Source organism: Diceros bicornis, chromosome 31, assembly GCF_020826845.1.
Source record: "Diceros bicornis minor isolate mBicDic1 chromosome 31, mDicBic1.mat.cur, whole genome shotgun sequence".
Taxonomy (NCBI): Eukaryota; Metazoa; Chordata; class Mammalia; order Perissodactyla; family Rhinocerotidae; genus Diceros; species Diceros bicornis.
This window is the reverse complement of record NC_080770.1, coordinates 13,960,322-13,976,507: the sequence shown is the minus strand read 5'-3', so window position 1 is coordinate 13,976,507 and position 16,186 is coordinate 13,960,322. Positions and strand designations below refer to the sequence as shown.

Here is a 16,186-nt window from a genome sequence, read left to right as displayed (position 1 = left end):
ATTATACTGCATTACTAATATTTTATTTAAAATATCTACTTAAGATCATTCCTCCAAATTCTTCTTTTTTGTTTTTTGTGTTTTTTTAGATGGAGCACATCTTCTCTGCCATTACTAGGGATATAGAGATGTTTTAAGAAGGTCCCATGTATGGTTTGATCTACTTTACTAATCTTACTTCTAGGGAGAAAGTGATGGATGGGTTAATGAATTGATTATTTGACTTAGCACTTGCTAATTTGTTAGAAGTTACAAATTCACTGTGATAAGAACTGTAACAATTTAATGTTTTAGACTGAACAGATCTTAAGATAGTTTTAAAGGTATAACACCAAAAGTATAGAAATTGGGCACCATGGCCAAGCAATAGAGGACATGTTTGTGGTCAGTAAGAACCATTTATATTCCATACATGACACTTTGTGAGCTTCAAGATGGACTGTTGCTACCCTGGGAAGAACATCGCAGACTTCAATATGCCCAAAGGTTCTATCTGTAAAATGGGGATAATTTCTTACATGCCAACTGCACACGATAAATAGAAAAAAATCTACATCTATTCAATGTAACTAATGAAATGTAAAGTGTTGTATAAATACTAATCCTAACATGTATGGAGCTTAGTCCATAAACTCTTGACAGAAGAAAATCTATCTTTTTAAAGTTTACTTTAATTTCTCTTAGTTGGACTCTGAGTCTCCATGGTACCCCCAAATCTGGTGGCTCTGCTCTTCCCTGGTCATACTGAAGGACCTGGAATTCCTGGGAGGCTCAGATCTTTGGGACTCAGACTCTGCCTCCCTAGACATACCATGACAGCCTTTATTTCTTATCTTGCCTGATTTCTGTGAAGTTACCATGGAGCTTGCTCCAGGCCACCTATGACCATAAACTGATGACTTTGACTTCTTTCTAGCCTCTGAGAATCTCCCCAACTCTTGCCCAAAAAGTGAGCCTTCTTTCTACCATTCCTTTCTCCCATCTGTTTTTCACAATTCACTTCAGAAGGAATTTCAGAGAGCAAGATAAAGGCAACAAGATTATTTGGGAGTAAAGCCAGAACATTCTTTTTTCCTCTCCTCTCCTTTTGTCACCTCTCCTGCCTTAGCCTCCCTTCCCCTTCTCTTCCCTCTATTCCCTTTCTCTCTTGACTCTTTCTCTCTCTCTCTGTCTTTCTGTCTATTTCTCTCTCTCACTCTGGCTTTCTCTTTCTGTGTCGCTCTCTCTCACACTGATTTTCTTTCTCTGTTTGGAATTAAAATGATAAAGTTCACTATAAATTATTTTTAACTTTCATATATGTAACTTTTACATTATTTATTTTATTTTTATTGAAATATAGATAAATGCATAAAATTAAAAATAAATGAAAGAAATTTTACAAATTGTAAAGAACCATCTGTGTGGCCTCCTAGGGTCTTGTATTTCTCTACTTCTAACAGCTATCAGAACCTCTGTTCTCAAAACATAGGGTTTTATCTGCCTGGGTCTAATCATGGAGAGAAGCCTTTTAAACTGAATTCAATGCTAATGACATTGTCTCAGACAGACCACTTGCTGGTGGCACTAAACATAATGGCAACAGAAATCAAAGAGCCAGGTTTTCATTTCGCTATACTTAGCTATTCTTGTGATCTAAAAAAGGATACTTAACATGTTCTTACCCCTTTTCCTTATAGGGGAGTAATACCTGCACAAATATTTTTCTTACTGAAGTAAATGTGTTGCCCTCTTTATCACCCTCTTGAGGGCCTCTTTGGTCTCCTTGTTCCTCAGACTATAAATAACAGGGTTTAACATGGGGATAAGGATAACATAGAACAATGACAGCACCTTGTCCTGCTTCTCAGAGTGGCTAGAGCTAGGATGCATGTACACTGAGAGGCCTGTTCCATAGAAGATTGCCACAACTACCAGGTGGGAGGCACAAGTGTTGAAGGCCTTTGCACTACCTTTGAGAGAGGATATTTTCAGGATGGCAGCTACAATGAAACCATAGGATAAGAGGGTAACAAGAAAAGACCCAAACCCAATTAAAAAAGCTACCAGAAAAAGAATCATTTGGCTGATGAAGGGATTGGAGCAAGACAAGGAAATAATCTGGGTTATGTCACAGAAGAAATTTGGAATGATATTGGGCCCACAGTAGTAGAGATGAAAGCAAGGGATTGTTTCAGCTAAGCTACTAAGGAAACCACTCCCATAGGCCCCAGCAACCATCTTCTGACAGAGGCCAGGATCCATGATGGCTGAGTACTGCAGAGGCCTACCGATAGCAACATATCTGTCATAGGCCATGGCAGCCAAAAGACAGCACTCAGTGAGACACATCCAGGATGCAACAAAATACTGGGTCGCACAGGCAATAAATGAAATCATTTTTTCTTCTTTCAAGAAATCTGAAAGCATTCTTGGGTTGGTAGAAGAAGAATAGCAGATGTCTATAAATGACAGGAAACTGAGAAAAAAGTACATAGGTGTGTGAAGGTGGGAGTCCATCCTGATTAGGATGATGAGACCCAGGTTCCAGATGAGGGTTACCAGGTAGACCCCTAGGAAGATTGGAAAGAAGATAAGCTGTACCGCTTTTTCACGTGAAAGTCCTAGGAGAACAAACATGGCCACAGAGGTGTGATTTTTATCTCCTTCCGTGGACCGGCTTGATGACATCTGCTGAGAAAAAGATGAGAGTAGGAAATGGATTGATTGCCAAAAAACACAAAGTAATCCTCTTCATTTCTTTCCAGTCATGCAGATGACTAGATATACATCTTAAGTCATCAATGTTGATTTAATCTGTGTCTTCCATGTATAATCACCAAACTTAATGGAAAAATTCTCTTGTGTAAATACTGTCATTCTCTTTGGGGTCAAAAGACAGTAAACAGACATCATTAGTACATTATCTCCTAAAATGTCATAATTTCATGTTTTCTCATTCCAATTTTACAAATATATGGGAATTGGAAATAAACTAAAATAGGAAAACTACCATCTCTCTATATGGTGAAACACAATGATACTGATCAGTCATGGCTCTGAAATTAAATCAGTGCTTGAAAAATCCCTGAATCATCCTGGACCTTATAGTTAAATAAGGATGGTGAAGCAGTGCTCTTAAAAATCCCATTGAGAACTAATATTCAATTAATCTGTAATCAGGGAGGGTGGACAATTCTGTAACTGTCTTTCTGCTTTCACAACGCCTGGAGGGATATAAGAATAGTGTAATGTGATGGTGGGAAGAGTCACACACAAAGAAGCAGCTTGGAAGTGGATATGACTTACCCAACTCAATGACTCTAGGAAGGCTCCATGGAACTTAGATAAGACAAGGTTTTAAGAGCCATTATGCACCCATCCTTGCAGGTGCAGATTTTTATTTCCTCAAAACAGAGATACTTATGAGTTAAACCGTCTAAGACAGCAATTCTTGATCTTCTTTGGGTCAGTGATACTCTTGAAAATGTTGGAAACTCTGAAACCTCTACCCAGCAACATGCAACCGCTTACCACCTTCCCATATGGTTTTATTGGATTCTCAATCCTACTCAAGTCTATTCATGATTTCCAGGCTAAAACTTCTCCTAAGAAGTAAAGTGACTTGAGCTCATGTAAGAGTTAGCATGCTTAGGCAATCGATGTGGAGATTAGGAAACTGAGGCAGGATTTATAAAAGTTCTTTCTCTTTCTCACTGAAGCCAGTCCAAAGAAGGCAAGCATTAAGTTTTCAGGCCAAATGGTAAATAACTGAGGACTATTTTTGCCTCAGGCACTGTATGCCATCTTCAAGATGCAATAGCTGTCATCTCTCCAGTTGATTATTAGAAAGTCTCCCTACACAGACATATCTTTATTTAGATGAACTCAAACTAGAAAGAAAATCATGGAAAACTGTGAAAGGTAGAAAATAGGTGTCAAATATTGCCTGAGAGTTGTGTACATGGATAAAATTAGAAGTCTTGGAGATTTCCCTGGAGAAAGGCTGTGACCTTATGGAATAAGCTATGTTTGCGAACTATAAATATTTGTCAACGTTAGTCATCCAGAATGTCTTCCTCCACAAACATTTCCTAGTCTCTTAGTTCCAAAAATGAATGAAAAGAAAAAATCCACATAGAAGCATAAGGCTATAGATTGAAAAATTTTATATATAAGAGTTCACTTTCCAAAATCAGATCAATTATTGCTTCATGGTGCACTGTTTTGAAAAAAATTCTGTAGGAATTAAGAGATTAATTAGACATGAAAATCAAGATGTTTTCCGTCAATATAGAAGGAGAAATGGTAGTGGACAGACTATATATTTACCAGCTCAGACATAGATATGGCTCGGTCCACAGTGAGAATGAATGGAGGGAGAATTTTGTGAGACGAGAGCAGAATATTGTATTCTTCATCATCATCACCGTCATTATCTTAACCAACAGTCATGTGAACAAAAGGTTTATTGAGTAGCTACAATATACACTGTTCTTCTCTTTCTACTCACGGACATATTCACAACTTCCTCTAATGTTCCTTCATTCAATATGGTAAACTTCAGCCTCATGTTCTGTCTACCAAACACAGATAGTACTCTGAAAATTGCCTCTATATTTGTATTATATCCCTTTGGAACCCCAATCACATGTGTGTTGAAACTTCTTCCTCTAATATCCACATCATTGAAAGATTCATTATTTGTATTTCTCTACTGTGTTCTGTTTAATTTTTACAGTTTCTCTTTCAGTAAATTCATTCTATCACAAGTTGTGCAAATTGCCTAAGTCATCCACTGAACTTCAAATTTCAATCATAAAATTTTGTTTTCTCTCTAAAGGTTCCATTTTCTTCATTACTCAAATGGTCAGCTTTGATAATCTCTTATTCTTTCATCATACTTTCTATAGTATCCTTTATTTAAATATTTTAAATGTACTTATTAAAATTATTATTGTCTAATAATAGAAATACATAGTTTTGCATACCTCATTCTATACTTGGAGGTTATTGCTGACTCCAGTTCACGTGCAATGTTTATTTGTATGTTTAGTGATTTTTATATCTTAAGTTCATGTTTCTTTAAAATTTATCTGTAGGAATCGTTGATGCTTGAGTTTAAAATGTGTTCCTTCAGAAATTATTTATATTACTTCTGTCAAATACTTTGAAGGCAACATCAACACAGAATCCCTTTAAACAAAAATTTTGACTTGGTGTTTTTGGGGTCACATTCACAATGATATTTAGGCAGCATATTTCCATAAGCAGATGGATTAGATTAAAAATGATTAAAGAAAGGAGTGACACCAGCATTTTAGCAGAGAAAGACATTTCCTGTTTTTCCTCCACTTTTGTAACAATGAATTGGCTATCCATCCACAAACAAAAGTACCTTCATGAGTTGTAGTATCCAGCAACATACACCAAGGGGCAAAAGGGTAATCTCGCCAACCTGTGCATCAAGTAATAGGCAGACAGACTTTACTATGGGCTACAGAGCCAGCAGGAGCCAGCGAAACTGCCCCAATCTATCTTGGCCATGGCCAGGTAAAGCCTGGAGAGCGTTGACTTGGGCAGGCAACCACGAATGAGACAGACTTTGTCGAAGCCCAGCCTTGCTGAGGGGGGATTCCAGTGCACTACTGGAGCACAAAAAAAGTGTGAGTTTGGTCACAGCAGAGACAGTGAAAAGAGGTTTCCCAGCACCCCTCCCGTCAAGGCACACTGAACAAGCTAAACTTGAGTAGTGGTGAACTCTTCAACAGGGAACAAGAGCAGTGAGTGAGTACCCAGCTACCCCAGTAGAGCTGGTCACAGCTGCAGAAACCCATTTCTCTCCAGAAGTACCTAGACTACTGAGAAGGGTAGTACGTGACAGGAGGGAGAAGGAAGATCAGGAAAGAAGCAGATAAGAATATCAAAGGGCATTAAGGGTACACAGTTCCTGCTGACTGCACACAGGATTTCAGCAGGAAGTTCACATATGAGCCTCTAGGAGTACCTCACAGGAGGATCTCCCAACTGGCTCTATCAGAAATCCAAACACCCCAGTGCTAAACCCACACCTCCTCCCATACCACAACTGACCTCTTGTGCACATTTCCAAGGGCAGCAGAGATAGAAATCTGGTAAACTGAATGCTCTCAGAAAAATAGACCTGGGTCTGTGGGCAAAAGAGAAACCACAAACATGAGCTGTAGCATCACATTTTGGAAAACAAAAAAGAGGTTTCAGGTAGGCAGCCTGGTGAGTAATAAGATCAGAGAAGACACAATAGCTTAAGAATTTTTCCACAAGAAGGAGGAAGATGAGCGGAGCAGGTTTACCCATACCAAGGAGAGAAAACCTCACATATAACACCACCAATGACAGCATATCCCATCTGAAGGTAACTAGTAAGCTTTAAGGAGATGTCTGCTGCTTCAAGTGCCAAATCAGTGATGCAAAACTGCGAAGAACAAGAAATATCAAGAAAAAATGCCATCATCAAAGATAACAATGATTCTCCAGAACCGAGCTCAAAACACAGAATTTTGTGACCTAGCTGATAAATATTTTAAAATATCTGTTTTGAAAAAATTCAATGAAGCATAAGAAAACTCAGAAAAACAGTTTATTGAGATCAGGAAAAACAATGGACAAAATGAGATACTTACCAAGGAGACAGAAATTATAAAAGGAACAAAATAGTAATTCTGCAGCTGAAAAATTCACTGAGTGAAATGATAAATGAAATAGAGAGCATTTTCAATAGAGTAGAGCAAATGGAAGACAGATAAGTGAGCTAGAGTACAGAAAGTTTGAAATAACCTGGTCAGAGCAGAGGGAAAAAAAAAGAATGAAAAAGTACAAAGAAAGCCCACATGATCTATGGGATACCATCAAAACAAAATTAGAATAATTGGCTTTCAGAAGGGGAAAAGAGACAGAAGGGGGCAGAAAATTAATTAAAGAAATAATTCCAAGAACATCTAAAACATGGGGAAACACTTGGACATATAGGTCATGAAGCTAACAAATTAACATATTATCTCATGCCAAAAGACCTTCCCCAAGAAACATTATAATAAAACTGTCAAAAATCAAAGATAAAGAGAGAATCCTAAAAACAATCAGAGAAAAAATAATTGTAACCTACAAAAAATAATTGTAACAACCTGCTGATTGTAAGCTATCAGCAGTTTTCTCAGCAGATACCCTACAGGCCAAGAGAGAGTGGAATGCCATAACCATTGTTGAAAGAAAAACTTGCTATCCAAAAATACTCTATCCAGCAAAGTTATACTTAAGATATGAAGGAAAAATAAAGACTTTCCCAGAAACACAAAAGTTGGGATTGTTCATCACCTCTACACCTGTCTTCCAAAAACTGCTGAAAGGCATTTTTCAAGCTGAAATAAAAAGACACTAGTCAGTGACATGAAACCATATGAAAGTATACCAAACAGTGATAAGGGTAAATATATAGTCAGACTTAAAAAACTCTAATTCTGTAATAGGATGGTATGTTAACCACTTCACTATAGTATAAAGGTTAAAAGTGAAGTGTATTGCAAAAATTGTAGCTACTACAATTTTTAAAGAATACACAATGTAGAAGGAGTTGAATAATGACATTAAATAATACAAAAAGAGAGAGTAAAAAGGTACAGATTTTGTAGATAATTGAAGTTAACTTGCTATCAGGTTAAAATGGACTGCTTTCTCTACGAGATGTTTATGTAAGCCTCATGGTAACCACAAAGCAAAAACCTAGAGTAGATTCACAAAAGACAAAGAAAGGAGTAACAGAGCATACAACCACAAAAAATCACCAATGTACAAAGGTAGGTAGAAACAGAGGAAAAAAGAAACAATGGAAATACAAAACAACCAGAAAACAATTAATAATATGGTATTTGTAAGTCCTCACATATCAATAGTCACTCTAAATGTAAATGGCTTTAATTCACCAATCAAAAGGCAGAGTACTGGATAGATAAAAAAAAATAAGACCCAACTATATGCTGCCTACAGTAGAATCACTACGGTTTTAAGACACGCATAGGCTCAAAGTGAAGGGATGGAAAAAGATATCCCATGCAAGTGGAAACCAAAAGAAAGCAGAAATTGCTATATTTATATCAGAAAAAATAGACTTAAAGCCAAATATGGAAACAAGAAACAAAGAAGGCCATTAATGATAAAGGGGTCAATTCATCAAGAAGACATAACAAATGTAAATATATACTCACCCAAAATCAGAGCACATAAATATATTAAGCAAATACTCACAGATCTAAAGAGAGAAATAGACTACAATACAATAATAGTAGGGGACTTTAATACTCCACTTTCATAATGGAGACATCATCCAGACAGAAAATCAAAAAGGAAATGTTGGGGGCCAGCCCTGGTGGCCTAGTGGTTAAGTTCAATGCACTCCACTTCAGCGGCCTGGGTTCAGTTCCTTGGTGCAGACTTACACCATTCCTTTATAAGTGGCCATGATGTGGCAGCGACCCACATACAAAAAAAGAGGAAGATTCACAACAGTTGTTAGCTCAGGGCAAATCTTCTTCAGCAAAAACAAAGGAAATGTTGGACTTGAATCACATTAGACCAAATGGACTCAACAGACATGTATAAAACACTTCATTCAATAGCAGCAGAATACACTTTCTCCTGAAGTGCACACATAATATTTCTAGGATAGATCATGTGGCAGGAGACAAAACAAGTCTTAGAAAAATTTAATATTGAAATCATAACAGATATCTTTTCTGAAAACATTGGTCTCAAACTAGAAATTCACAAGAAGAATGCTGGAAAATCTACAAATAGGTGGAAACTAAACAACACATTCCTGAACAACAAATCAGTCAAATGAGAAATCAAAAGAAAAATAAAAAAAAAAAATCTTGAAACAAATGACAATGGAAACATAACACATCGAAACCAGTGGGATGCTACAAAAGCAGTTCTGAGAGGGAAGTTTATAGCAATAAATGCATATATTAAGAATATAGAATGAGTTGGGAGCTTCTCCCCTTCCTCAATTTTTTGAAAGAGTTTGAGAAGGATAGGTATTAAGTCTTCTTTGAATGTTTGGTAGAGGGAGAAGGTCAAATACTGTATGATCTCACTCATTAAGTAGTAGATAATAACAACAACAAACCAACACATAAAGACAGAGATTGGATTGGTGGCTACCAGAGGGGAAGGGGGGAGGGAGGAGGTCGAAAGGGATAATTAGGCACATGTGTGTGGTAATGGATTGTAATTAGTATTTGGATGGTGAACATGAGAACATGATGTAGTCCACGCAGAAATAAAAGTACAATGATGTATACCTGAAATTTATACAATGTTGCCTCAATAAACGATAAAGTTAAAAGAATATAGAAGAATCTCAATAACAACCTAACTTTACACCTCCAGGAACTAGAAAAAGAGAACAAATTGAGCCCAAAGTGAGTAGAAGGAAGGAAATAACAAAGATTAGAGTGGAAATAAATGAACTAGAGATCAGAAAGACAGTAGAAAAAAATCAACAAATTTAAGAGCTTATTTTCAAAAAGATGAACAAAATTGGCAAACCCTTAGTGAGACTAGAAAAAAAGACAGAAGATTCAAATATGTAAAGTCAGAAATGAATGAGTCATTACGTATGATATTATAGAAATACATAAGATCATAAGAGACTACTATGAACAATTACATGCCAACAAATTGAATAATCTGGAAGAAATGGATAACTTCCTGGAAATATACATCCTACTAAGAGTGAATCAGGAGAAAACAGAAAATCTGAATACAACAATATTGAGTAAGGAAATTGAATCCTTAATCAAAAACCTCCTAACACAGAAAACCCTAGAACCAGATGACTTCTCTGGCAATCTCTACCAAATATTCAAAGAATTAGTGCCAACCCTTCTCAAATTCTTCCAAACAATAGAACAGGCAGGAATGCTTCCAATCATATTTTATGAGGCCAGCATAACTCCAATAGCAAAACCAGATAAGAACACCACAAGAAAAGAAAAATATAGACAAATATCCATCCTGAATATAGATGTAAAAATTCCCAATTGAGTATTAGTAAACTGAATACAACAACACAGTAAAAGGATTATACACCATGACAAACTGAGATTTATCCCTGGGATGGAAGGATGGTTCAACATGCACAAATTAATAAATGTGATATACCACATTAATAGAATGAAAGATAAAAATCAAATGATCATTTCAATAGATGAAGAAAAAGCATTGGATAAAATAGAAGATCTTTTAATGATTGAAACTCTCAAAAATTGGATATGGAAGGAACATAGCACAACATGATAATGGCCATATAAAACAAACTTATAGCTAACATTATACTCAATGGTGAAAAACTGAAAGCTTTCCTCTAATATCAGGAACAAGACAAGGGTGCTCATTCTCCCCACTGTTCTTCAACATAGTACTGACAGTCTTAACTAGCACAAAAAGCAAGATTAGGAAATAAAAGACATCCAAACTGGGAAGGAAGAAGTAAAGGGCTTTTATAGACGTTGTCTCATTAGACTAGATAATCCTATTATCCCCATTTTACAGGTGAAAAACAAAACTTAACCATTAAGAAATTGCAAAACTAGAACTCAACATCCGCCCCTCACCCCAGAGTAATACTGACATTTTAGATTAGAGATTGTTCTTTTCACTGAAGGTCAGAGAATTTGAGTAAGGAGAAAGAGAATCTGAGGAAGAGACCTAAGTGAAGGATGTAGAAGTAAGAAAGAAGGGGTAGAGAATGGGAGAGACTGAGGACCATGATCCATGCTCCACTTAGGTGCTACTGGAAGAATCACATGGATATTGAGATAGCACAGACCACAGTTTTCTATAAATCTTGCCCTCTCACCTTGACCCAGACTCTCTTGGAAGAAAGAGTTCTTGCCAGAGGCTCAAACTGCTTATTTGCTTTTCAAAGGAATTTTCCAAGTGTCTCTATTACACTCCAAGATGGGTGCTTTTGGCTGTGAAATTGGCTGTCCACTCACAGCCAGACAGATGCCCACAACTGAGGATCCTCTTAAATGTGTTTTTAGAGCAGAGGTGAAAGGAGAAAAGACAATTAGAGGGAGAAAACTCTCCAGGTACTTGCTTTCTGGAGTCACGGTTGTCATGGAGTTTTTTCCCCGATAATTTCATGTCCCACTTTGCCATGTCCCTTCTGATTCGATTCCCCACTTCCCTATAGTCCTATTATGATCTCGTGATTATCACTTTTCTTTAAAGAAACTTGGAATCTGTTGAGCTGGAAATGACCTAGAGATCTTCTGGTCTAATACCATCATTTTCAAAATGAGGAACTTGAAGACAGAGGAACTAAGAGATTTGTCAAAGATGACACAGATGGCTGGTAATATAGCTTGATACCAATAAATTAGATATGTGGACACTTCCCTGTTTGCAAAGGGCTTTCATTTTAGATATATGCATACATACATATTCTCAACTCCCTGACGTGAATCAATCATCACAGCAGCCCTGTGACGAACACATGTCATGATTTCCTATGAGACAGGGGCCACACCCTCTGGTCTCTGGCGCTGGCATGTGTGCTGGTGATCTGCTCTAAACCTCAGATTAGGGCACCCTGCCCTCGCCAGGGAAATTCACGCCTTGGATTTTGCTACCACTACTGGAGTGACCATCAATAAAATAATTTCCAAAAAAAATAATTTTAATTTTCACATATCAAATTTTATAGATTTTATTTTATTTTATTTTTATTGAAAAATAAATAAATGATTAACAATTAAAAATAAATGAAAGAAATAGAGAAAATCAATGAGGAAAGAACCATCTATGAGGCTTCCTAGGTTCTTATCACTTCTCTACATATAGTATCTATCAGAACATTTATTCCCAAAACACAAGGTTTTATATACCCGGGTCTAATTATGGACAAAGACCATTTAAAGTGAATTCAATGTTGGTGACACTGCCTCAAACAGATCACTTGGTGGTGACAGCTAAACATAATGGCACCAGGAATCAAGGAGACGTGTTTTCTTCTCTCTACGGGCTATCTTGTGACCTACAAAAGTCGCTTAAGTATCGCTGCCCTTGTCTTGCTTATGGGGGAAATAACACCTGCACAAATATTGTTCATAAATGTATTAGCCTCTTGACTGCCCACTTGAGGGCCTCTTTGATCTCCTTATTCCTCAGACTACAGTTAAGAGGCTTTAACTTGGGGATAAAGATAACGTAGAACACTGACAGCACGTTGTCCTGCTTCTCAGAGTTGCTAGAGCTAGGATGCAGGTGCACAGAGAGTCTTGTGCCATAGAATAGTGTCACAACTGCCAGGAGGGAAGCACAGGCATTGAGGCCTTGACACTACCTTTAGCAGAAGACATTTTCAGGATGGAAGCTGCAATGAAACTGTAGAATAAGAGGATAACTGGGAAAGAACCAAGTCCAGCAAAAACAGCTACCAGAAAAAGAATCATTTGGCTGACGAAAGGATTAGAACAAGACAAGATAATAACCTGGAGTACGTCACACACACAAAAAATGTTGAATGATATTGGGCCCACTGTGGTAGAGATAAAAGCAAGGGACTGTTTGAACTTAGCTACTAAGGAAACCACGTCCATAGGCTGCATTTCCCTGTTTACAAAGCACTTTCATTTTAGATATACACACTTTCTCAACTCCCTGACCTGAATCAATTATCACAGTAGCCCTGGCTGGCAGACATGGCATGATTTCCTATGCATAAGTGAGGATCTAGAAGCAATAAAGAATACAATAAAACTGATTCATAACAGAGTCACAGATCATCATGGTCAATACCATGTGCATTGTTATCAGCTAGTCTGGGTTCAGTTCCAGCTTTCTATATCCTGGTTGTGTGACCTTGAGCAAATTAACTTCTGCAAACATCACTATTATCACCTATAAAATGGGGCTGATAGTATCAGCAACTTCATAGAGTAGCTCTTTATAGAATTGAATTAGATAATGCTTATAAAGCACTTACCAGAGTGTGAAGTACACAGCATGCCTTCTACTAAAGTAGGTGCAATATGTGTTCTGAATAGGAGTTCTTTCCAACGTATTATGCTGCATTACTAATCCTTCATTTAAATATATCAACTTAATATCATTCCCACAAACTTTTGGGTTTAGTTTTTTTTTTTCTTTTTCTAAATGAAGCCCATCTACCCTGCAATTACTAGGGATACATAGATGTTCTAGGAAGGACCCATTCATGGTTTGATCTACTTCAGCTAATCTTACTTCTAGGGAGAAAGAGGTGGATGGGGTAATGAGTTAATTATTTGATTTAACACTTGCTAATCAGTTAGTAATTACATATTCATTCTGATAAAAACTGTAATAATTTTTTTAACTGAACAGATTTTAAAGATAGTTTTAAAGATATAACACCAAAAGTACAGAAATTGGGGGCCATTGGGGCCAGCCTTGTGGCCTAGTGTTTAAGTTCAGAACACTCTGCTTAGGCAGCCAGAGTTTGGTTCCCAGACATGGATTTACACCACTCATCAGCATCTATGCTGTGGCGGCGGCCCACATACAAAACAGAGGATGATTGGCAACAGATGTTAGCTCAGGGCAAATCAGCCTCAACAAAAAAAAAAGAAAAGAAAACAAGAAAGAAATTAGGCACCCTAAACAAACAATAGAGGACATGTTTGTGGTCAGTAAGAACCATTTTTGTTCCACACATGACACTTGGTGAGCCTCAAGATGGATTTTGCTACACTGGGAAGAACATGACAGAGCTCAATATGCCCCAAAGTTCTATCTATAAAATGGGGATAATTTCTCACCTGCCAACTGCACATGGTAATAGAAAACAATCATAACTATGCAATGTAACTACGTGAAGTATAATGTGTTGTATAAGTACTAATGTAATATGTATAAAGATTATTCCATAAACTCTTGTCTGAAAAAAATCTCTTTTTCTAAAATTTTCTTTAAATTCTCTCGGTTGAACTCTGAGTCTCCATGGTACCACCAAGTCAACTGACTCTACTGCTCCCTGGTCATGCTTAAGACCTGGAATTCCTGGGAGGCTCAAATCTCTAGGACTCAGACTCTGCTTCCTTAGATATACCATGGCAGCCTTCATTTCTGAGTCTTGCATGGTCTCTGGGAAGCCACCATGGAGCATGCTCCAGGCCACCTATGCCCAGAAATTGATGACTTTGACTTCTTTCTAACCTCTGAGAATCTCCTCAACTCTTGACCTGAAAAGCGTCCCTTCTTTCTACCATTCCTTTTTCCCATCTGTTTTTCACAATACACTTCACAAGGAGTTGCAAAAAGTTAGATGGAGGGAACAAGGCTATTTGAGAATAAAGCCAGACAAATAGTTTTCCCTCTACTCTTCTTTTGTCTCATTTCCTCCCTTCCTCTCCCTCTCTCATTCCCCTTCCTGTCTGTATCTCTCTCTCTTTCCAGCTATCTCTTTCTGTGTCCTCTTTCTCACACTGACTTTCTCTCTCTGTGTTGGAATTAAGGTGAAAAAGCATTCATTTTTAAAATTATTTCTAACTTACACATATGTAATTTTATACATTATTTTATTTCTATTTAAATATAAAAAAGCTTAACAATTAAAAATAATGAAAAGACATTTTAAAAGTAGTAGAGGAAAGAACCATCTGTGTGGCTTCCTATGTTCCTGTCATTTATCTACATAAAATAGCTATCAGAGCTTCTATTCTCAAAACATAGAGTTTTATCTACCTGGCTCTAACCATGGAAGCAAGACTTTTAAACTGAATTCAATGTTGGTAACACTGCATCAGATGGATTACTTGGTGGTGGCAGCTAAACATAATGTCATCAGGATTCCAGGAAACCAGGTTGTCATTTCTTCTCTCAACCTAGCTACTCTTGTGACCTACAAAAGATTACTTACATATTCTTACCCCTGCTTTCCTTAAGGGGGAAATAACATCAGCAGAGATGTTGTTCTTAGTGAAGTAAATGTGTTGCCCTCTTTATCACCCTCTTGAGGGCCTCTTTGATCTCCTTGTTCCTCAGACTATAGATAAGAGGGTTTAACATGGGAATAAGAATAACGTAGAACACTGGGAGTACCTTGTTCTGCTTCGTGGAGTGGCTAGAGCTAGGATGCATGTACACTGAGAGGCCTGTTCCATAGAAGACAGTAACAACTGCCAGGTGGGAGGCACAGGTATTGAAGGCCTTGGCAGTACCTTTGATGGAGAATATTTTCAGGATGGAAGCTGCAATAAAACCATAGGATAAAAGGATAACAAGCAAAGAACCAAATCCAACAACAACAGCAAACAGAAAAAGAATCGTTTGGCGATGAAGGGATCAGAGCAAGACAAGGAAACAATCTGGGGTGTGTCACAAAAAAAATGTTGAATGATAATTGACCCACAGTAGTAGAGATGAAAGCAAGAAACTGTTTGAACTAAGCTACTAAGGAAACCACTCACACAGGCCCCAGCAACCATCTTGTGACAGAGGCCAGGAGCCATGATGGCTGAGTACTGCAGAGGCCTACCAATAGCAACATATCTGTCATAGGCCATGGCGGCCAAGAGGCAGCACTCAGCCTGAGCCATCCAGGATGCAACAAAATACTGGGTGGCACAGGCAATGAAGGACATCATTTTTTTGTCCTTTAAGAAATCTGAAATCATCCTTGGGCTAATGGAAGAAGAATAGCAGATGTCTATAAATGACAAGCAACTGAGAAAAAAGTACGTAGGTGTGTGCAGGTGGGAGTCCATCCTGATTAGGGCGATGAGACCCAGGTTCCAGACTAGGGTGAGAAGGTAGATCCCTAGGAAGATTGGAAAGAGGATAAGCTGCACCCTTTTTTCATCTGACAGTCCCAGGAGAACAAACATGACCACAGAGGTGTGATTTCTTTCTCTGTCCATGGATCTGCTTGGTACCATCTGCTGAGAAAAAGACGAAAAAGGGAAATTGTTTCATTTTCAAAAAATACAAAGAAATGCTCTTCATTTGTATCCAGTCATGCAACTGACTAGATATACATCTTAAGTCACCAGTGTTGATTTAATCCGTGTCTTCCATGTATAATTACCAAACTTAACTGAAAAGATCTCTTGCATAGATACTGTCATTCTCCTTGGTACAAAAGACAGCAAATGAACATTGTTAGTACATTATCTCCTAAAAT

The 16,186-nt window shown here is 37.6% G+C and overlaps 2 protein-coding genes across 3 annotated transcripts; both read right to left on the bottom strand.

The window, feature by feature from the left end:
- Positions 1-1,707: 1,707 nt before the first annotated feature.
- Positions 1,708-7,406, bottom strand: LOC131395010 (olfactory receptor 5A1-like). 2 transcript variants are annotated; one of them, XM_058526785.1, is made up of 2 exons: positions 7,394-7,406; positions 1,708-2,645 (listed from the first exon to the last, which is right to left on the bottom strand). In XM_058526785.1, exons 1-2 carry the CDS (start codon positions 7,404-7,406, stop codon positions 1,708-1,710), a joined length of 951 nt encoding a protein of 316 aa, XP_058382768.1. The 2 variants fall into 2 exon arrangements, with proteins under 2 accessions (XP_058382768.1, XP_058382767.1); XM_058526784.1 differs by lacking the exon at positions 7,394-7,406 and having other exon boundaries at positions 1,708-2,670.
- A 7,573-nt stretch (positions 7,407-14,979) lies between these two features.
- Positions 14,980-15,941, bottom strand: LOC131395311 (olfactory receptor 5A2-like). The gene is given in 2 exon segments (XM_058527240.1): positions 14,980-15,338; positions 15,341-15,941. Coding segments are annotated over 2 exon segments (960 nt in total).
- Between the last annotated feature and the right edge of the window lie 245 nt (positions 15,942-16,186).

Excerpts from the sequence above, each read along its gene's own strand:
- LOC131395010 (XM_058526784.1), bottom strand. The coding sequence starts at position 2,670 with ATGTCATCAAGCCGGTCCACGGAAGGAGATAAAAATCACACCTCTGTG.